Genomic DNA, 22176 nt, shown 5'->3' with positions numbered 1-22176 from the left:
ACAGCTTGAAACCAAACAACGCGAGTTGGAAATACAACGCGAACATGACAAGCAACAAGCGACTCTGGCTCTAGAGTGTCGTCAACGTGAAATCGCCTTGGAAACTTCCCACTTCACTCAACGCCAACAAGCTACTGCCAATCTTCCCGTCAGTTTTAATATATCACATGCAAGTAAGTTAATGCCATCCTTTGTAGAAGCAGAAGTTGATGTGTTCTTTACCACCTTTGAAACCCTTGCTAATCAACTCAGTTGGCCTGTCGACCAATGGGCCACACTTCTCAGAGTCCATCTTACAGGTAGAGCTGCAGTCACACTCAGTACTTTGGCGTCTGAGAATGACTACTACACTCTGAAACAAGCAGTGTTGGACGCCTACCTCCTCTCTACTGAAAGTTATAGAAGGAAATTCCGTGACCACCTGAAGGCAAGTACCACTACCTTCCTTGAGTTTGCTAACACGAAACGGAGGTATTTCATGAAATGGCTGGAAGCAGCACATGTCTCTACTTTTACAGAACTCGTCAACCTGATGCTTGTTGAAGAATTCTTGAGACGTGTGCCGCCTCCTGTCCGCCTCTACTTAGCAGATAAAGAAGAAACCGACTACCTGAAGTGTGCTAAGTCGGCTGACACTTACAGCCTCATCCACCGGCTGACACCTGAACCATCCTCCAGTAAGAAGTCGTGGTACAGTTACGAGAAGGTGAGCCCCGATCAAGCTGGTTCACAACTGTACTGCAAGTATTGTAGACTCTATGGACATACCATAGACAAGTGTGGTAAGTCTCAATACAAGGGAACCACTGACCCACAACGACCCAAACCAACTCCTCCTAAGTCCGGTAAGCCTGTGATGAATGTTGGTGTTGATGTTAATGATCTTTCTCTTTTCAGTAACCACCTGTATACTGGAACTGTCTCTGCCAACGGTTCAAATCCGGAGGGACGTTTCAAATTGAAGATCTTGAGGGACACAGCGGCTCTACAATCGATCATCTTGAAGTCGGCTGTGCCCAACATAGTCTACACCGGGGAAACGGTCTTCATCACTGACCTCACTGCTACTACTCCATACCCTCTCGCCAGAGTCCACCTGGATTGTCCCTACGTGAACGGGGAAGTCCAAGTCGCCGTCAGGGAAAAGCCTTTTCCCATGCCTGGAGTGCAACTTCTCCTAGGCAACGACTTGGCAGAAGACCTGCAACCAACCAACCTGATCGTCATGGACAAACCCCAGGTGTGTAACTCTGTGCCAAGTAACCCTATTCTTGAGTATGTTCCAGCAGAGGTTCAAGAGAGTGAAGTTTCTCCTCCGGTTCTCGTGACCACCCGTGCACAAGCCGCACGTCCACAGCCAGCTGACTCTACTGCTACCGCTGTCCCTCAAGACCCTCAGAAACTACCCCCGCATCTGACCAAGTTGGAGTTCCGTAAGTTGCAGAGGGAAGATCTTACTTTAACACCATTGTTTTTCCAGGCCGAGACTCAACCCGACAGTATTCCTGGGTTCTTCCTAGAGAACGACTTGCTCTACCGCCGATATAGACCCAGTAAACTGAAGGAGGAGGACGATTGGGCCAACACCGAACAACTTGTGATTCCCACCAGCCTGCGGCCCAGTATTCTACACCTGGCCCATGGAGCATTCTCCCACTACGGCTTCAACAAGACTTACCATGGGATTCGTCAAGACTACTACTGGCCAGGTATGGTAAACAACGTCAAACAGTACGTTAAACAGTGTCATACATGTCAGATGGCAGGCAAACCGAACGTCTCCATTCCCAGAGCACCACTGATTCCCATACAGGTGCCTGCGGAACCTTTCCACAGACTCATAATAGACTGTGTTGGTCCTTTACCTCGGACCAGTTCAGGTAACGCCTACATCCTAACCATCCTGTGTCCTACCACCAGATTTCCCATAGCAGTTCCAGTGAAGAACATCACGGCTGCTACGGTTATCAAACATCTATTGAAGATCTTCTCTCAATACGGATTTCCCAGGGAGATTCAAAGTGACTGTGGCACCAACTTCACCAGTGATCTCTTCAAAAGAACACTGGAGGAGTTCAACATCAAACAGGTATTGTCCAGCCCCTATCATCCTGCTTCACAGGGTTCTCTTGAACGTAGTCATCAGACCATCAAAGCACTCTTGAAAAAGTTTTGTAGTGAAACCTCAAAGGATTGGGATAAGCAGATTGACCTAATAATGTGTATTTTCAGAAGTCTCCCCAATGAGTCCCTAGGAGTATCTCCTTATGAGATGCTCTACGGCCGTAAGTGCCGTACTCCCCTTAAGGCTTTCAAAGACTCTCTCAGAGATGCCACCTTCAGTGAGCATCAGAATGTGCCCCAGTTTCTTCAAAACCTTCAGCACATTCTAGAGAGAGTCCACCGCTTTGCCCATGATAATCTATTGAAAGCCCAGGTGAGAATGAAGACTCATTACGACCAGACCAGCAAAGTAAGAAAATTCAAGCCGGGAGACTTCGTCCTTGCTTATTTCCCTATCCCAGGTTCACCTTTACAAAACAGATTTTCAGGACCCTACTGCGTCAAAGAGTGCAGGAATAATAATAATTATGTGATAGAGACTCCAGATAGGCGGCGGAAGACCCAGCTGTGCCACGTCAACCTCCTGAAGCAATATAATGGTACTCCTCCCACTGTCTTGATTAACTATTCCACATTCACAGAACCCTACATCCACAGTGAGACCATCCCGGCTTCTTCTCCCGAAAGCACTGACAAGGAGTCGGCGCCTTCTAATTCCAAAATCCTTAATGATCTTCCCAAATGCTTTCAGGATAATACTCGTGCTCCTATGCCCTCTTCTAATTCCACTCTCACCTCGTCAGATAAGCCCTTCATCCTCCATGTCGACGCCAATGGTACCGACGTGGGTGGTGTCGTGATGCAGCAACGAGGCGAGAAGAATACACCTGTCAGCGACTACTGCTACAAGGATCTACGGAACAATTGGCAAGGAGCTACTCTTCCTCATCCTGAAGCTTCAGCACTTCACTCCACACCTGAAAAGTGCTCGGTCCACCATCAATACGGACCACACCACCCTACACCTCCTGCAGCACGCCCACTTCTCATCTCAACGTCTTCTACTATGGGCTTGCTAACTGCAGAAATTCAACCTGGAGACACGCTATACCAAGAGTCTGACAACATCTTAGCCCATGATCTCTCCAGAGTTTATGAAGTAGAAGCAACTCCATCCATTACTCCACCACATAACGACGTACTTCTTCCAGAACCGCAGGCTTCGGGGGAGAGTTGTGACGATAATCTCCTACAAGAGATTGAGCCTGCTCTTCCCTCCAAAATTACGTCTTCACAACTATATAAAAGACTATGGAAGAAATGTCCAACAACGCCAACAACACCAGCACCAGCAAGGCTTGCCAGGGTGAGCAGAAACGTATGCAGCCCGCCACCTGTTCGGACCCAAATCACCAAACTACCCGTTGATCGCTACGGCTCCGCTGATTGGTCGCCGGTCTGGCTGCACCTGCACTCGCCCCCAATACTACCTGATGTCTGGGGTCGCCCCAACATCAGTCCTCAGAATGTTCCGTGCTTTCGTAGCCAGCACACCTCCCAGCTAGACTCTAGAGTGTACTGAGAGAGGTGGTGGCTTTAAGCCAATATTCCAGCACCTCCCACTTACTGTTGTATTGCACTTCTTGTTATTTTGCCTTAACGTAACTTTTCATTTTGTCATTTAAGAATTCTTATTATTTTGATTCATTGATTTTATTATAAGAATTTGTTTGTGCATTATTTTCATGTTTTGATTTATTTAACGTAATTAAAATTTCATTGTTAAAGTTTACTTGTGTTTTGTGTGTCTTCTCCTTACCTTACCACAGACGAAGTTCCAGTTTTTCTATTTTTTTTATAACTATGTGACGAGGCCATACCCCTAGCCTTAAACAGCCGAACACCAACGCGTTACCGTCACAATATATATATATATATATATATATATATATATATATATATATATATATATATATATATATATATATACAGTACTTTCTTTTTTTTCATTATTTTTATTCCACATATTCATCATTGTTAAATTTTATATGTAGAATTTAAACTAGCAATTGTGCAAACAAGTTTGAATAGCATTTACCCTTATCTGTCTCTTCATGGTGATGCAGAATAGGGTGATGAAGTACATAACAAGAATGGGCCAGAAGACCGGAACATTGAATACCTGCAAAACCAGATTCAGCTTGTTAAAACAATTTATGTTGCTATGTAATTTTGTTATTAGACAAAATACTAAAATTTCTAACAATTCAGATACTGATGCCGATTCTCATATGATAATCATTACTGCCTTAAAAACCCAGTATCGAGTGTAATGAAATGCCAATTTCTAGGTAAGCCTCAGTGGCTTCCCTTTATATACCAAGATGGTTACCATTTACAGTGCTAGGTTGCATCAGTAGTCGAGTTATAAAAGCCTACTGGGGATCAGAGCCAAAACCTGGCTCTGAAAAACTCGGCTCTCAAAAACCCCTGCACTTCACAGAGGTGTAGGGTGCAGTGACATTTTGCCACCTCACCAGGAAAGGCAGCCAGAAAGATCATGAGTCAAAACAACCTACTGGTAGATTCAAAATAGACCAAAGCCTCAAAACCTGCCTAAAGAACTTCCCCCCACAAACTGTGTAAACAAATTACAGAGGACCACTTGGTTTGCAAACCCCTTGGGGATGCGACCCATCGGTTATCGTGTCAGTTCAGCCTATCCTCCAAATAGACAGTACGTTTTAATACTAAATGTAACAAGTACATTCCTGACTATCGGCACAATACATAAATACACTTAATCGCCAGCATCGCACCAAAATATAGTGAATATTAGAGTTTACCTGAAAAGCTGAATAGAAAACCACGACGTAACCTAACCTTGGGAGTGTAGGAGGACAAGCATGAAAATAGCATTTATTGCATTTTAATTACAATTAGTACTTAACCTATAGCTATATTGATATTACAATTTTATAAAACTAATAAAACAAAACTAAAGTCTTTCAGTAAATTATAGAGTAACTCAGGATATTTTAAAATTTTGAATAAAATCTCTATTGTTTAACAAAACTGAAAAAGAAATTCTTTATATTTAAAACTTGTGTATGTAGCAGTGAACAAGAAAACTTAAACCTAAAAATTTTGAGTGTATTAACAGAAAATGAGAATATATGGGGAGGTAAATGTAACAGCACAATTAAGTGTATTTATGAATTATGCAGACAGTCAGAAATGTACTTATTACATTTAGCAAAGTACTGTCTCTTCAGAGGAAGGTTTGGTCAGTTCGTAAACGAGAAATTGAGGAAAATGAAGAGAAAAAATTAAATAAATATCTAAGGGAAAAAATTGACAGGTTCATTGCATAAATGTGACAGTATTTTGTTTGCACTCACCAATAAGAGAAGTCCTGATCCACTTCTCCCTCAGAGGAGGCGGAACCAAAGAGCCTGAGCTCAACCCCCGCAAGCACCACTAGGTGAGTACACCCTCACTGCTGCTGGTCTCCCTCCCTCCCACCCTCCAAGTGGCTAGCTTAGTAGATTGCCAGCCAGAGATAGCCTGGAGACTATCTAATACAATAAAGCTTTCATGAAAGAAGTATTTTTATATCTTTTTATTATCCTAATAATACAGTGGCGCCTCGATTAATGAGTTTAATGCGTTCTGGCACCGAGCTCGTCTTGTGAAAAACTCGTCTTGTGAAATAACAAAACTGTCGTCGGAGGTGTCCGAGAACCAGTGGGAGCGCTCATTAATCGAGCAAAAGCTCGTCATTCGAGACATATTTTCTGGGAGTGGCTTGCTCGTTACTCGAAATGCTCGTAACTGGAGTTGCTCGTCATTCGAGGTTCCACTTTATTACTAAACAAAGTCTGTCACCAAAAAACCAGCATTGAATGTAATGAAACACTATTTTCTGGGTCAGACCCGGAAGCTCCCCAGAGCTATCTAGGCTAATATGTAGTTATTAGATTTCTGATATCAGTCAAAAGTGCATGGAGTTCTTGCCTACCGGAACCACGAGCCAGAACCTGGCCCTCTCTCAGAGAGGCACGAGGAGCAAAGGTCTAAAGAAACCCGTGTTGTTGGAAGCATTCTATGTCTGCCATCGACCGGATCCGACACCCAGAAGGGTAAGCACTCTTGCACCGGAGGAGAGCCGGAAACTCCCCTGACTCGGCCCCCAGAGGCCAACGCCAACAGAAAATGAGACCTGGAAAAACAAACCTAAACTAAAGGAGCCACGACCAACCGAGGAAAAAAAAAAAAAAAATAAAATAAAAAAATAAAAAATAAGAGAGCCCGGGCCAACGATCAGGAAGGCACCGGAGGCGCAGAAGCAGGCCGGAGATGAAGCAAAGTACGAGACAGCTTGTGGAATGGAGCAGAAGGAACAACACCGAATGCAAGCAGCAGCAGCTCCGCCAGCCCCGTAAATTACTCAATGACAGTATCTGGCATTAGATGACGGTCCTGGAACAACCATGAAAAGAAAGGACAAGACAACCCTATCAGAGACCGAAGTACACCGATGCATTGATAAGAAAACCGGAAGGACAGCCAGGAAACTCCTTACTGTCGCTGAAGACGAAGCACACAGGTGAGAGACCAACAACGAAGTCACCAACCAGCACACACACAAGTAACGAAAAACTCGAAACAAAAACCCCAAACACGAAACTCGAGGAGAAGAATGAACCAGTCACGTACCTGGCTGGAAGACCCTCGGGTTCAGACACCGATTGATTTAGATTAAGCCACCCAAAAGGTGGCACGGGCATGAATAGCCCGTAAGTGGTGGCCCTTTTGAGCCATCACCAGTATCAATAGATGATACTGGAGATCTGTGGAGGTGCGACTGCACCCTGCGTGACGGGAGGTGTCTCCCGTGAGATTTCAGACACCGAGCAAGCAGCGCCTAAATCATGGCTGGCCTGGCCACCACACCGCCAGAAGAACAACACATGTCCGAAAGGCTCCAAGCGAGCTAGGACCGAGGACACCCTCCAAATGTGAAACAGTAGGAGAGCCAACCTCGAGAACTCGGCAGACGAGACACCCGAAGCGACCAAAACCAAAGAGCCAAGGACCGCACCAAACCCCCCTTGGTTCAGGCAAGGAACCACCGGGAACAGTCCGAAAGGAGCCAGATCTTCAAACCGTGAGCGACCCGAACCTCCGGAGACCAGGAAGTGACCCGAGAGCCCCATACAAGACCCAGCCAAGACCGAACCGGAGAGGGAACCAGATGGGACATCCACCAGTACACCAAGAACCCGAACTCAGCGAGCTGGGAAAGAACCAAACCCCTGGCGAGCCCCAAACCAGTCAGCCAAGTAGACCAGAACCCGAATACCAAACAGATGCAGGCGAGCCACATCGACCACAGCAAGGCGCAAAAAAATGCAAGAAGCCGAATGGCAGGCAAAAGTGGCAACCCCGAAGCCCCAACCAAACTCTGCTTGATGGAGTTCTGGGAGTTCTTCTACTCCCCAAGCCCGGCCCGAGGCCAGGCTTGACTTGTGAGAGTTTGGTCCACCAGGCTGTTGCTTCGAGCGGTCCGCAGGCCCACATACCCATCACAGCGCGGTTGGTCCAGCACTCCTTGAAGAAAACAATCTAGTTTTCTCTTGAAGATGTCCATGGTTGTTCCGGCAATATTTCCGATGCTAGCTGGTAGGACGTTGAACAACCGCGGACCTCTGATGTTTATACAGTGTTCTCTGATTATGCCGATGGCACCTCTGCTCTTCACTGGTTCAATCTTGCATTTTCTTCCATATCGTTCACTCCAGTACGTTGTTATTTTACTGTGTAGATTTGGTACCTGGCCCTCCAGTATTTTCCATGTGTATATTATTTGGTATCTCTCTCATCTCCTTTCTAGAAAGTACATTTGGAGAGCTTTGAGACGATCCCAATAATTTAGGCGTTTTATCTCGTCTATGCGTGCCGTATATGTTCTCTGTATTCCCTCTATTTCAGCAATCTCTCCTGCTCTGAAGGGGGACGTGAGTACTGAGCAGTACTCGAGACAGGACCACATACAAGTGACTTGAAGAGTACAACCATTGTGATGGGATCCCTGGATTTGAAAGTTCTCGTAATCCATCCGATCATTTTTCTGGCTGACGCGATATTTCCTTGGTTATGCTCCCTAAACGTTAGATCGTCGCACATCATTATTCCCAAATCCTTGACATGCTGTTTTTCTACTATGGGAAGATTCGATTGTGTTTTGTACCCTGTATTATGTTTCAGGTCCTCATTTTTGCCGTACCTGAGTACCTGAAATTTATCACTGTTAAAATCATGTTATTTTCTGCTGCCCAATCGAAAACTTTGTTGACATCTGCTTGTAGTTTTTCAATGTCTTCACAGCAGGAGTAATTTCCATGCTGATTTTTGTGTCATCTGCAAAGGACGACACGAAGCTGTGAAGTGTATTTTTGTCTATATCAGATATGAGAATAAGGAACAGTAGCGTTGCAAGGACTGTACCTTGAGGTACAGAGCTTTTAACATCGCTTGGACTTGATTTTATCTGATTGACTGTTACTCTTTGTGTTCTGTTCGACAGGAAATTGAGTATCCAGCGTACTACTTTTCCAGTTATTCCCATTAACCTCATTTTGTGAGCTATCACCCCATGGTCACATTTCTTGAATGCCTTTGCAAAGTCTGTGTATACAACATCTGCATTTTGCTTTTCTTCTAGGGCTTCTGTGATTTTGTCATAGTGGTCGAGTAACTGTGACAGACAGGATCTTCCCGCTCTAAATCCATGTTGTCCTGGATTGTGCAATTCATTGTTTTCCATAAAACTAGAAATTTGATTCCTAATCACTCTTTCAAACACTTTTATTATGTGTGATGTTAGTGCAACTGGCCTATAATTTTTTGCCAAGGCTTTACTCCCCCCTTGTGCAATGGAGCTATATCTGCAGATTTAAGTGCTGCTGGTATCTTCCCTGTATCCAGGCTCTTTCTCCATATTACACCGAGTGCTCTTGCTACTGGTACTTTACATGTTTTTATGAATATTGAATTCCATGAGTCAGGCCCAGGAGCCAAATGCACAGGCATATTATCAATCTCTCTTTCAAAGTCTTCTGAGTTTGTGGTAATATCCGTTATATTATCTGCAGCTTGAATGTCATTCATAAAGAAGCTAGTTCAGGCACTAAGAAACGTCGCTACACACAGTCAGGTGGCGGCTGCTTCTCTCACATTGAAGGTCAGATGCACTAAAATTTCACCCCCAACAATACTGTTTGTGGTGTTTTACAGACGTTATATATAAGTATCTACATGTTTTGTTCACCATAACTGTTCAACTAAGCCAATATAATGCCTAAAGAGCATAGTGGCCACCCCTACCAACATGACAAATCATGCAGATGTTGACACACCCATCACCAAAATGGCCTCCCCCCCCCACTCCTTTTGCTGTTATTACACTGTATATACACATTATATATAAGTATCTACATTCGTGTTCACCATAACGAACCACTAAGTTGATATGCTGAGTGGCAGTGGCAGCCAGTGGCAGCCCGCCACTGGCTGCCACTCCCCCCCTCACCTCACCTGACTCGCCACCATTCTCCTCCCACCATACTGTTTTTGCTTTTATATACAGACGTTATATATAAGTATCTGCATGTTTTGTTTACCATAGTGAACAATTAAGCTGGTATAGTGAGTTCAGACAGTAAAAGGTGGTCACACAGAGTCAGCAGACAACGCTACCTCCCTCCCCACCAAGATTACTTCTCCCACTACAGTGCTAATTATCACAATCCTGCTATTATCAGAATCCTGGTAATTTTTATCACAGTCAGGGATCTTCTGTAATAATATCATTGCTAAATAATAGCATGAACATGTATATTATGGCATTTTTAGGCGATGCTGTGGTCACAAGCTGAACAGCAGTGCTGTGAGCTCATGCTGCGTGTGTCAGACTTCGTAGCTCACTCAATACTGAGGCCCCTCACACCCAGGAATTTGGCCCACGATTTAAAAAAAAAAATGGTGTCTGTTTACAAGAGCCCTGATGAAGGTGTGGTGAACCCTGTGTATCCGCGGGCCGTTTAAATGTTGCGTAGTACTCCAATACATCATATGATGTGAAGCGCAAGTTACTGCAAGTCACTGAACACATCATATGATGTGTTGCGCAGTTAAAGGGTTAATGCATGGAACATAGCTAAGCTAAAAAAAATATGGTGCTTATATCCAATGACATGTATATTCTTAGTACACTTAAATAGTGTTTTTGCTGTTATTACACTACAGTGCAACCACAATTCGGCAAACTATTTGGGACCCACTCCAGTTCGTTGCGGTGAGAGATTTGTTGCAACAGGTGATGCCTCCAGGTGGTGTTTGCATCAGTGACTTTTTTTCTTGTACACAATAAAAATGCATTATCATATTACATACTGTATCTACATTATGTTACTACTTTACTGAAAAATACTATCATAGTTTTATTTACCTTATTATTGGAGTTATGTCCATCTTGAATTCTCATGGAGTTGTGAATACTGTACAGTAAATATGTACTGTATTATACAGTTAGCACTGAATTGATTATGTAGTTCTGCTGTATGTTGAGTAATACAATAGTTTATAAAAACTATTGTACACTAAAATTAATGCAACTTTAATTTTAACCCTAACACTATGTACTTGAATTTAAAACTTGTTCTAATTGCACACTCCAAACACGATGTTCTTATAACATTTTACAATAACACATTATAACATTTTAACAATCTTGGAAGGATCATTTTTTTCTTGCCCACAGCAGTGTTGATGGCTATTATTAGCAAGGGATTATTAACCCAAGGGTTAAATGTTAAAGAATCATTTTATTAAGAATTGGAAAATCATGATAAATTTCTCTTGATTCTAATACTGATTCTGATCACTGAAGAATACTGGATTCTTCATATTCTCAACACAGATTCCAATTAATTGTCCTATCACTATTTATAATGCATAACATCATCAAGTTATTGAAAGCAGCATAGTATTCCATTCAAAACAAATAATAGGTATTTACCTGAAAGAAAGTACAGAAGAAGGCCACTACAGTAGATTTTGTTACACTGTACCAAAATTTAAACTCGGGTAGTCGTCGCATAAAGGGACGAAATTCTTCATTGACTTTTGTGGGAAGACTCGGTCCATCATCTGACAAAAATGACAACAACATTTCCATTAAAGAATAATTTAATTACCAAAATATAATAAACATTAGACATTAAAAGTAATTACCAGTTTCCAATTTTGAGAGTTTTGCAACATGTAGTACAGTATATTGTAGTAGTACAATACCACACCAAGGTTGGCACTCAAGGTAGGTGAACCAATACAAACCACTGCTGGGTTCAACAGACCAAAGCCTCACAACCTTCCAAATGAACTGCCCCCCCCCCCCCAACAATGGAAACAAACTATAAAACATGAAAACAATGGATGAAACAATGAAAAATAGAAACTGCTCATGCTGTCTTACTAACTCGTGCAGTCAGTTTCTTCCCTGAAGCAGGTATAGTCACACATCTGAAGTATACCAGTATTACAGATAACCACATCCATGGTTGTCTGTAAGCTGTGGCTGGCCCTGAGCCACAGCTTACAGACAACCATGGATGTGGTTATCTGTATCTGCTTTTCAGTTGTGTCTCTCTTTGGACTTTGTCCTGTGTGGTTTTGTTTTGTACACTGATGGTATATCCTGGGCCTGGCATCTTTAGAGATTTTAGAGCTGCATGTGCCTGGGGTTATCTTCTCTGAATGCTTTCAAGTGCTACCACTGCAGTAACAGTTCTCTCTCTCTAAAGAGTTCCTAAGAAGTCCTTCCTGCTTGGAGCAGTCCTTTTCTTGGCCGAGTGTGGGGTCTTGTTGCCCGTCTGTCTCAACTAGAGTCAGGAACGAACATTGGGTGGTGGAGTACTGCCAGTTAGTATGCTTGTATATACAGTACATCAAGGTGAACCTTCACAAGCTGTGTAACCCACACTGAATCGGCATCCCGGCTATTCCAAAATTGGAATATGCAGCAGTTGTATGGCACTCATATCTCAAGAAGAACACCAATGAACTGGAAAAAGTGCAAAGGCATGCTACAATATAGCTTCCAGAATTGAAAAACAAAAGAGTTATGAGGCGAAGCTAGAGGCATTAAATATGTCAGAGATAAAAGAAAAAAAAGAGGAGGAGATATGATCACCACTTACAAAATAATAACAGGAATCTATTAGATTGACTAAAGAACAATTCCTGAAACCAGCAACTTTAAGAACAAGAGGACACAGATTCAAGCTTATGAACAAGTTAAATGAGAAACTGATAGATCAACTCGTCCTCAGACCAAGTCCATCCCATCCAGCGATCGACCCCAAAGACGCATTCATCAATTTCAACATGCTGTTCATTCAAAACAGGAAGTTTCTTAAATATAAATTATTATTATTTTATATTAGCATATTGTGCATATTTACATATTGGTTAGGTTAGGTTAGGTGCTTAGCTTCCGTTGGCGATTATTTATATTTGTAGTATGTGGGTGAAGCATCTACAGCGTTGTGTATTGAACAAGTCATCAGCGAACCACTTGTTGTGGAAGTGTTTGGATGCCATCAGTTGTGAGTCTTGTGTAAACCGCTTTCGTTCATAAACAGGGGGTTTGGCGGATGCATGGAATGGACCTTGACCTTTGTTTATGAGAATGGGCTGGGTAGGGAAAAAAACCATCAGTACATAGTTTCAAAGTGTTATATGAGAGCACTGGGACGACGGGACACCATGAGCATACCTCTCCTCCTGTAACTACTTAGGTAATTACATTCATATTTTTTTTATTACACTCGTCACCATTGTCGTGACACAGCTTAATAGCTCCAGGATCTTTGCATCATATTTGGGTGATAGTGCTGGGGAAAACCATGCTAATGGTGTTTCTGCTAATGGTTTCATTCTCTGTATTCCCTCTATTTCAGCAATCTCTCCTGCTCTGAAGGGGGAAGCGAGTACTGAGCAGTACTCGAGATGGGACAACACAAGTGACTTGAAGAGTACAACCATTGTGATGGGATCCCTGGATTTGAAAGTTCTCGTAATCCATCCAATCATTTTTCTGGCTGACGCAATATTTGCTTTGTTATGCTTCCTAAACATTAGATCGTCGGACATCATTATTCCCAAATCCTTGACATGCTGTTTTTCTACTGTGGGAAGATTCGATTGTGTTTTGTACCCTGTATTATGTTTCAGATCCTCATTTTTGCCGTACCTGAGTACCTGAAATTTATCACTGTTAAACATCATGTTATTTTCTGCTGCCCAATCGAAAACTTTGTTGACATCTGCTTGTAGTTTTTCAATGTCTTCAGCAGAGGTAATTTTCATGCTGATTTTTGTGTTATCTGCAAAGGAAGACACGAAGTTGTGACATGTATTTTTGTCTATATCTGATATGAGAATAAGGAACAGTAGCGGTGCAAGGACTGTACCTTGAGGTACAGAGCTTTTAACATCGCTTGGACTCGATTTTGACGTACCAGACCGATCTGCCGATAGAAGTGGAGCCGTGAGAAAACCCTGGGGTTCGGACACCGAGCAAGCAGCGCCTGAAACCAAGGCTGGGCCGGCAACCAACGTGCCAGAAGGACAACTCTCCCCTGGTAAGTCGCCAAGCAAGTCAGGCTTGGAGCAACAGCTGAACTGGGGAAAAGGGGTACAGGAACCCCCAACTTGACCAGTCCAGCCGAAAGGCATCGACCCCAACGGCCTCGCGATCGGGGAAGGGTGCCGCACACACGGGAAAGCGCCTCGATAACGCCGACGTGAAGAGGTCCACCTCGGGACGCCCAAACGTCCGGCAAAGCCAACGGAAGGAAGCGTCATCGACCGTTCATTCTGTGGAGAGAGGAACGAAGCGAGACAGGCCATCAGCCTAGATGTTGGACACTCCCCGTACGTGAACCACCAGGAGAGCCAAACCCCGAGAATTCAGCAGATGAGTCACCCAAAGCGACCAACCCCAAAGAGCCAAGAACTGCATCAAACCCCCACATTCAGGCAATGAACTACCGGAGAGCAGTCCGAATGGAGCCGAATTGTCAACCCTGCGGGCAACCCCAATCCTCCGAAGAGCAGACCACACCGCCGAGAACTCCCGCACTGTGCTGTGGGCTCGACGGAAGGACGGACCCCAACACCCCTGGCCGGCGTAGTGAGCACTGGTCACAAAACCCCCAGCTGAGAGACGAAGTGTCTGTGAACACATCAAGCGAGGGCTCGGGTAGACGCCAAGGCACTAAACCCCAAAAAACCTGAAGAGGAAGCCGGTAACGCAGCAGCCGACGCAAGGCCCTCGGGGGTCGACCCAGCGATTGCGCGAGAGGCGGAAGGGATGACCCCGAAGGAACCAGAACAGCCAATGAAGCTAAACCCGACCTGGCGAGTAGACCATCACCACGAAGTTCAGGCTCCCACACAGCCCCTCGAGCAACCACCAGGCAAGCCAAGAGCCCACCAGAAACAGATGATGGCGGGACCGCAGCCGCAGGAGAAACTCTGAAGGGAGAGACAAGGTAGCGGTCCGAAAGTCCCAAACGAGACCCAGCCAAGACCGAACCCGAGAGGGAACCAGATGGGACTTCCTCCAGTTCACCAAGAACCCGAACCCAGCAAGCTGGGAAAGAACCAACTCCTTGGCTAGCAAGCAAGCCGACCAGCTGGGAGCCCAAACCAGCCAGTCATCGAGGTAGGCCAACACCCGAACACTTGAGACGCAAACGGGCGACCTCGACCCACGTAAGGCGCGTGAACATGCGAGGTGCCAGGTCCAACCCGAACGGGAGACAACGAAAGTGGTAACATCGACGCCCCACAACAAAACAGACCCAGTCCCGGAAACTCGGATGAATCGGGACATGCCAATAAGGGTCCCGGAAGTCCAGGGACACCATCCAAGCGCCCAGCTCCAACAGAAGCCGGACCTGTGACAGCGTAATCATCCGAAAGGAGGGTCAATGAACCCACGGGTTCAGCCAGGTCCAGTCCAGAATGAACCTCAGGTCCGCACGGGACTGGAAACAGACGGGAAACCCATCTGAGGGACGTCGTCGTTTTGACCACGCCCAAGCAAACCCACTCCAAGACGACCCAACAGAGCGCAGGGGAAGAAACCTGCCCTGCCAACCCCGTTGGAAGCCACCCAACGCCACCGCAGGCCGACAGACATGACCCAAAATGCCCATGAATCGTGGGACCAGGCGTGAGCGAACAGCGCAAGCCTCCCCTCCATCGCCCCGTCAATGGGGCAAACCGCAAAAGGGCCGGCGCCCCTTACAAGACCCAGAACCCCATGCAGAGCAATCACCACGCCGACTAGACGAGGGCGGGTCCAAAGGAGCCGAACCCGAACCTGACACCAGTGGCCTTCCACAACGAGAGGAACCCCGAGCCATGGCACGACCCCTCTGGGAAGACCCCCCATGGGACCCCTGGAGAACCAGCAAGTCCGACATCGAACGACAAGCAGACAAAGCAGCCTGGATGAACTGCGCCACGGCAGACGCCTCAAACAGAAGAGGACAAAAAGGCAATGAGAACCTAAGATCCAGAGCCCAAGCAGATTCCACGGAGGAACCCAGCATCGCCTGCCAACACGCGAGCCGGGAAGCATAGAACAGGGAAACCGCATCCCTCAAAATCTGTGCGAAAAGCTTCAACAAGGCAGCCGACGAATGAGCTGCCGAGGACAAGGCGCCGGACCCCGGGACGGACCCAAGCGCTCTTATATCCTTCACGAGCCAATCCGAGGACAACTCCAGGAGGAAAAAGAACCACAAGGCCGAAGCCAAAAGGCCCCGGGCACGCAAGTCCTCTGCAACAAGCGCCACCGAAAGGGAGGGAACCTGCACATGGAGCTGAACAACGCCAACATCACGTGGAAGGGCAGGGGCAAACAAGCACTTGTTCAGGTACTCAAGATCACCCCCCCAGGAAAACCTGAACCACAGTGGAAGCTTCCCGCCACTCCAGCGTGCGGGAATGACAGAAGGAATGCCAGGCATCCAGAACAAACAAGGGGCAGTCCACTAGCCAGGAAGACTCTGGAACCTTGTAATGGAGCTAGAAAGGGAACGAAGTCCCAAACCTGAATTCCGAGGGATCCATCTCCGAGGCATAATCTGGGTCACGCAGGAGGTATGCTGCAAGGGCCGCCCGCACCACACCAGGTTGGATGCGATAAACCGAAAACCTCCGGAAAGACGGAACTGATGCACCTGGGGGACACGGAACCGAACCCGGGGAGTGGCCAACACCAAATCCAACTCGTACGCAGAGAGGGGAAAAGAAAACCCCACTCCTTGCAACAGTAAGCCTCGCTCAGAGGGAATAAAAACCCAGGCGGGGTCCATCGGGGCCCAAGGCCCCCCAAGTCAGCCCCTCCCCAGCCTCTAGGTCCCCTACAGCAGGACCTGGGGTCGAGTCATCTCCCCAAGCACTGTCCCCACAAGACAAGGACGGTGCAGCCGCAGAAGCCGGAAGAAAGGGGGTCCACTGGCCAGACCCAGAAGCTTTAGCCGGGAGACAAGACTCGAAAGCCTCTGCCCCCCCCCCCCCTCCGGAAAGGGCATCCCTTGAAGCTGCTCGAGTCTCGAGATCAAGGAACCCCTTCCCCGACTCCGAAACCCTCAGACGTTTCGGGGCCAGAAGCAAGGGGGGGGGGGGGGGGAGACCAGAACGAGCAACTGGAGGGGAAAGAAGAGGAGGTGCAGACTGAACCAGGATCGAAGCGACCCCCATCCCCAAGTCCGGGTCTCGAAAAGCAAAGTAGGGCAGCCCCGGGGCATCTGGGAGAACAACCAACCGAGCGCGTTGCAACAGATGAAACCTAGTTGCAACGCTTGCGCTGCCTGTACCCGAATAGAATCATCAGAGGATTGGGTAAATTGAGTCACTAACAAGCAGCACCACTCATGGGACTCGGGGTCGAAAGCATCTCCAACCCAACAGGCAGCGTGGCGGAAGCAAAAACAACGAGGGTCACCCCGAGACAAGGGTACCGAGCAACCCCTCAAACTCGCATGGAGCGAGTGGGGACTCCGAGGTCACATCCCTGGGGGCGCATGGGTCCGATGGGATTCCCAGGGTCCTGAGCGTTTACTATAATAGGACTCGTGCTCAGGTAGTCCCAGGCACAGTGCAGCTAATCGACACCTAAAACTACCAAGCGAACTTCTAGAGCTGAACCCCAGGGAACGTGTACACTAACGGGGACCTAGCAGGGGGCACCACCGAGGAGAACTGTGGAAGGGGCAAACACCAGTGGAATAATGGGGCAGAACCCACCCACAAGGCAAAAATAAGAACAAAACCCTGCAAGAGGACAACGTACCCCAAGGAACAGAGCCGGCCGCTATGTCAGGAAAACGAAGTTGCGCAGCACCCTGCGCCCCTACCAGTGCAAACTGCCTCTTACCCGCTGGTAGCAAGGAAGAACAGAACACCCAGGATCCCAACGGGCAGCCAAAAACCAAACGGTAGAACGGACCAGCAGAGGCAGATCCCGAGGAGCCTGTGCAAGGTGGTCCCAAGCCCCAAGGGCAGTACTTACAGGGCACCTAGGGAAGATAGTCCTAGGCGCATGCAGCTTGAGTACCGAAGATAACTCCTGGATCCCCTGGAAACAAACACCACACACGAAGCACAGTGCTGTAAAGACACTGGAGCCAAAGCACATGACCTCTGCCTATAGAATCAACCTCAAGAACTGAGGTGTGGGTAGCTGGCGTGAGGGATCTGGGGCTCCCCCCTTCCTCCTCCCGGGGAGGGGGAAGTTGCGCAGACAGCGGCGTGGCGACGTGTGACGTCATACTAGTTTGCTCGTTTTCTGTTGGGGAGTTCTATCCACTAGTTCGGTTTTTGGTAGCAATTTTAACCAGAATAGGGGTTTGTTTTGGGGTGTTTACCTTTCTGGGTGCCTGATCTAGTCAATGGCAGACATAGAATGCTTCCAACCACACGGAGGTTTCTATAGGCCATTGCTCCCATTTGCCTCTCTGAGGGGGCCAGGTTCAGACCGTGGTCCCCGGAAGGCCTAAGAACTCCATACACAAGACTGATGCCAAAGTCTGACATTAGCATACTGTGGAGACGAAATCGAACAAAACAAGCATGGTGTTGCGTTTGATTTTCAGTAACATAAATTTCTTTCAAATATTGGATTTACATCAAATTATATTTTTTGGGTTATATATTTAGTTTAGCAACATTATTACGATAATAAGAGCTACAAAAATACTTATTTTAGAACCGATTTATTAATTTTATTATTTCGAAGCCGTAGGTCACTGACCTATGGCAACGAAATTGAACAAAACAAGCATGGTGTTGTGCGCACACGGATTAAACCTGTCCACTCGCGCTGGACTTGTGAGCCACCAATAACATGAATAATTTCTCAAATAGCAGATATCTATCATATTACAGTATATTTTTGGTTTTATTTAGTTTAGTTTAATTAGAATAATAAAGTTATTAAAACACCAGTTTTAGAAATGATTTATTAATCTGAAACGTTCAGAGTCACGGGTCGCTGAACTATGACGACACAGATGAAAGCGAGTGAAACCTCACTGTAAAGCGAGGTTTACAGTACTGTACAGTCTTCCCTTATCTGTCCACCCTCACTCATCTTGTTTCATCACAGAAAATGTATATAAGAAGATTTTCAACACATTAGCTAGCTATTCACACTTCAGCCTTTAAGTTACAAAGATACGTGTGCCACAAATCAGTGGACGAAAATCATTGAAACTCAAGTCGTTCACTTGTGTGGACCACTCTGGCTGGTATTTGGTTAATATGTGTCACTTCTTGTGTGGACCATTTTGGCTTGTGTTTGGTTCATATGGTTTACTTGTTGTGTGATCCAACTTGTCTTGTGAAGGAATTATTAATTGTAGATAGAATGAGACAGTTTTCCACCACTCTGTGAACTCTGTCCCAACATCGTAAGCTTGTGGACCACTTGTGGTTCACTTGTGTGGCCCACATGTGTGGTCCACTTGTGTGATCCAACTTGTAATGTGAAGGAATTATTAATTGTAACCTGTGATGGAGTGGGAAAGTCTTCCACCACTCTGTGAACTCTGTCCCAACAGCGTAAGCTTGTGGACCACTTGTGGACCACTTGTGGGGTCCACTTGTGTGATCAAACTTGTCATATGAGCAAATTATTAATTGTAATCTGTGATAAAATGGGAAAGTTTTCCACCAATCTGTAAACTATGTCTCGACATTGTAAGCAAATCCGAACATCTCCCGCTTCGGCGAACCATTGTTCGTCGAACCGGGTGAGTAAATCCGGCGTGAAAAGTGTGCGAACTAGCTGGAGATTCGTTGAATCGGGGTACATTGAATCGAGGATGTACTGTATACATTATTTCTTATTTCATTTGGTGTGCGTATATTTGAGTTACATTGCATTTCTTGGAACGGATTTAATTTGTACACAGAGGTTCCAATGTACAGTGAAGTACAGTATAGGTCATTACACATCAAACACACACAATTACCCATATACAGTACTTTAAATAAAAATTACAAAATTAAAAGCTTACCGTCCTCTTGTGAAAAGGCTGGATCAATTTTCGGAGTAAGGAAAGCTAGAAAGAGATTGAGGTGGTAGATGCCGAGTGCATAGCAGACAATGTACCATCCCTGCCTCAGCATAATACGCAACATGAAGCCAAGAATCATTACAAGTGTAAACGCCCACCGTGAAGCTGTATGTGGGGTCCATTTGTCTAAGTAGTGCTGATATAACTGAAAAACAGAGAATCTTTAACTTAACGTGACTTTGCTATACAAATATAAATTATATATACTGCAATTTTATGTACTGTACAGTTCTCTACAATATTATGGAAAAATCTTGTATTAATAGCATATTATACAGTGGCCATTCATGTCTATTGTGTTCTTAGCCAGTTGAATTTATCATGTTTGAAGTGATTTTTGGTGATGGTTGTGAAGATTTAGTCTGTGATGGCTGTTTTAGTGGGGGTTGAAGTTGTGACTGTGGTAATAAAAAAAAAAAGCATTGAATATAATGAAACACCAATTTCTGGGTGAGCCCTGGAGGCTCCCTGAAGCTTTCATACACTCATCAGTGCCATATTACAAAGTGCCATCAGTTGCGGAGTTCTATTGGCCTACCTGGGATCACGAGCCAGAACCTGGCACCCTCCTAGAGGTGCAGGGAGCAATAGTCTATGAACACTTTACATTTAATCATAATTGCCACCACTGGGGAAGGCGCACAGAAAGATAGGCAAAACCAGAACAGACTACTGCATGGTTGAAAATGTGATAGTAGCCCCTAAATTGCCAAAAGAACTCCCTGATCAAAGAAAACAAACCACTAAAATTTCATGAAACTAGTGAGAGTTAATTTACTCTAACTGTCCAACCCGTCCTTTTACAAATTTCGCCGCTTTTCGCTGATACAGAGCACCACTTGGTTTCCGAACTTTAGTTATCCGAAACTTCCAGTTTCCGATTGGGGTTGGGGAGTCATGCTACCTGAACAAAGTTAGGAAGGTAGGAAGGGGTCCGCCAAGCGTCACGCCGGCCTGTGGTGGTGGGTGGGAGATGGTTCAGTTTGCCCACTGTGACTTCACAGATTCACAGCCTATTATTCCTATTATTTTGAAATGTCATAAGGCTGGTTGGCACAAAGCCCCAACTGACAGCTGAGGCATCCATGAAAACACTGAGTGAGGGTGGAGGAAGATGCTAGGGAACCGAAACCCGAAAAACTTGACAACACAGGGCTCACAGAATCTGCACCCAACAATCTCGAGTGGTAAAAGTGGCTAACCTGAAAGAACCAGAACAGCTTCTGAAGCCAAACCCTGCCAAATGGGTAAACCAGAAGTGCAAAGACCAGGCTCCCTCACAAGCTGCTCAAGCAACTGCCGAGTCACCTCACTTTCCCTCATTACAGTATCCACCCTATTTAACAGCCTATATGGGGCTGTACCCAGGTTGTTAAATGTGGGCCTCCACTAAATCCAAAGTTGTTGAAGTGTCAGTAATATGTCAGGAAGCATTCGGGTAAGGTATGTTTTATATAACTAAAATGAAATAAAGTTCATTGTGTAATTGCGTTACAAGTTAGTGCTGCGCCGACGGTTAAGCCAGCTGTTGGTTGCTGCATGGCTAATGTGTAAACACTCTCTGATCAAATCCAAATGAGTGGATAAAAATTGGTTAATTCCTATGTAAAGCAAAATATTTTGTGTATCAATCAATGATTGTTAATGTTTTCTCAATAAAATTTTAAAGATGTGTTTTGTTTTACCCTGTACAGTACAGGTAATGTAATTTTGCTATTTTTAATGTTATTACACAGGCTGTGGCAGCCAGGCCATACAATGACGATCGAGCCTTGTCACTAACCCAGGGCTAGCCAAGATGAAATCTTGTAAGTTCACCTTTTTTGCACTAATGATAGAATATACATTTGCAGACTAATATGTAGCTATTGTTGAACAAATATGTTATAATACTGTAATGAAATTGATAAACTGACAATTTTTATGAAGCTGAAGATTACAAAGCTGTGAAGAATACGTCGTCAACTACTACTAATTCACATGTGAGTAATGCACTGCACTTAAATAAAAAAATGTTGACTAACAGCTGTAATGCACATTTACAATTGAAACTTATTTCTGTATTTACACTGTGTACAATGTATTTTTTTGTCAATGCTTAATTATTCATTAACACTTACAATACTGTACTGTACTCTATCAATGCTTTTTACACTAATTTTTATGCATTTCAATCATATTTTATATAATTGTTAGCGGATACTGCATGACTTGCCGTGGGGATTCAGTATTGGCGGGTGCAGCATGACTTGTAGGGCATTCGGTGCCGGCAGATGCTGAAATGACTTGTTGATGGGTCAGCGGATACTGCACGACTTGTTGATGGGAATTTAGCATCGGCGGGTGCAGCATGGCTTATAAAGCGTTCGTTGCCAGCGGATGCTGAACG

The 22176-nt window shown here is 45.4% G+C and overlaps 1 protein-coding gene across 4 annotated transcripts in view; it reads right to left on the bottom strand.

The window, feature by feature from the left end:
* Positions 1 to 22176, bottom strand: part of LOC123756664 (protein RER1) — a 45355-nt gene that overhangs the window by 12245 nt on the left and 10934 nt on the right. For all 4 annotated transcript variants that reach the window (XR_006772662.2, XM_069331721.1, XM_045739890.2 and 1 more), the window contains exons 3-5: positions 19728 to 19932; positions 11147 to 11277; positions 4163 to 4246 (exon numbers count right to left, since the gene is read on the bottom strand). Coding sequence is in view for 3 of the 4 variants with exons in the window: in XM_069331721.1 (XP_069187822.1) it covers positions 4163 to 4246; positions 11147 to 11277; positions 19728 to 19932 (420 nt within the window). In the remaining variant the exon portion in view is untranslated. The remainder of the gene's footprint in view (positions 1 to 4162; positions 4247 to 11146; positions 11278 to 19727; positions 19933 to 22176) is intronic.

The sequence above is a fragment of the Procambarus clarkii genome, chromosome 26 (assembly GCF_040958095.1).
Source record: "Procambarus clarkii isolate CNS0578487 chromosome 26, FALCON_Pclarkii_2.0, whole genome shotgun sequence".
Classification (NCBI taxonomy): domain Eukaryota; kingdom Metazoa; phylum Arthropoda; class Malacostraca; order Decapoda; family Cambaridae; genus Procambarus; species Procambarus clarkii.
The sequence above is the reverse complement of the archived record's forward strand: the minus strand, read 5'-3'. Positions and strand labels throughout refer to the sequence as shown.